The sequence below is a fragment of the Ceratosolen solmsi genome, unplaced genomic scaffold (assembly GCF_000503995.2).
Source record: "Ceratosolen solmsi marchali unplaced genomic scaffold, CerSol_1.0 scaffold1, whole genome shotgun sequence".
NCBI classification, from domain to species: Eukaryota; Metazoa; Arthropoda; class Insecta; order Hymenoptera; family Agaonidae; genus Ceratosolen; species Ceratosolen solmsi.
In genome coordinates this window covers 13,553,871-13,554,660 of record NW_011948415.1, presented here as the reverse complement: position 1 = coordinate 13,554,660, position 790 = coordinate 13,553,871, and the positions used below count along the sequence as shown (strand labels likewise).

Below are 790 nucleotides of genomic sequence, written 5' to 3'. Positions count from 1 at the left end.
TCGATAAGCACTGTTTTAAAAGATAAATAAAATAAAAAAAAAAACAACAATAACAATAACAACAACAAAACAACTTTTATATTTAAATGTTATATACGAAGCGCGTGCAGTCAGTTTTTTAAACTGTGATATTTGTACTGAAGGATATAGCTAGTCTGCGAGCAACAGAATTATTCTGACAAGTGTACTTTTTAATTAAGTAATTACAGAAAGGAGATAACGCCTGAAAACAAAGCTTATTTGTATTTTCCTCGAAAGCTCGCCCCAAGATTCGACGCAGACTAGCATACCGGGCTTCTAGCTCAATAAGCTATATTTTGTAAGCTCACGCTTTCTATGTGTGTATATATAGAAGATAATGATATATATTTTAATAATAATACAAAAGAATAAAAAAGAGAAAAAAATGTATAGGTAAGACCGGAGACTAAATCACATTAATTAAAGCAGAGATTTCGAAAAACAAAAAACTCTGATTTATTTCCTTTTATAATTTATAATATGGTGCACAACTTATGCTTTTTCTTCGTATAATTTCTCTAACGACGTAATTCTGATGGCGAATACGAGTCCCAACGATTGAGCGAACGCAAGGTCATTTGGACAATGGTGTCGACTTCGGCCATACCCCCGATACCCGTGTCGCCGCACATAAGGTTCTTGGAAATGCATGGTACCTCCTTGTAACCCCAGGATTTCAGTAACGCCACCTGATCCACAGAACAAATATTATTATTATTATTATTATTATTATTATTATTATTATTAATTATTAATTATTAATTATTAA

The 790-nt window shown here is 31.8% G+C and overlaps 1 protein-coding gene across 1 annotated transcript in view; it reads right to left on the bottom strand.

Moving 5' to 3' along the window:
* Positions 1 to 392: 392 nt before the first annotated feature.
* The window catches only part of Ppcdc (phosphopantothenoylcysteine decarboxylase), a 1,726-nt gene continuing 1,328 nt past the window's right edge, over positions 393 to 790 (bottom strand). Inside the window, exon 2 of the mRNA XM_011508123.1 lies at positions 393 to 710. Within this exon, the coding sequence (XP_011506425.1) occupies positions 540 to 710 (171 nt within the window). The 3' untranslated portion in view covers positions 393 to 539. The remainder of the gene's footprint in view (positions 711 to 790) is intronic.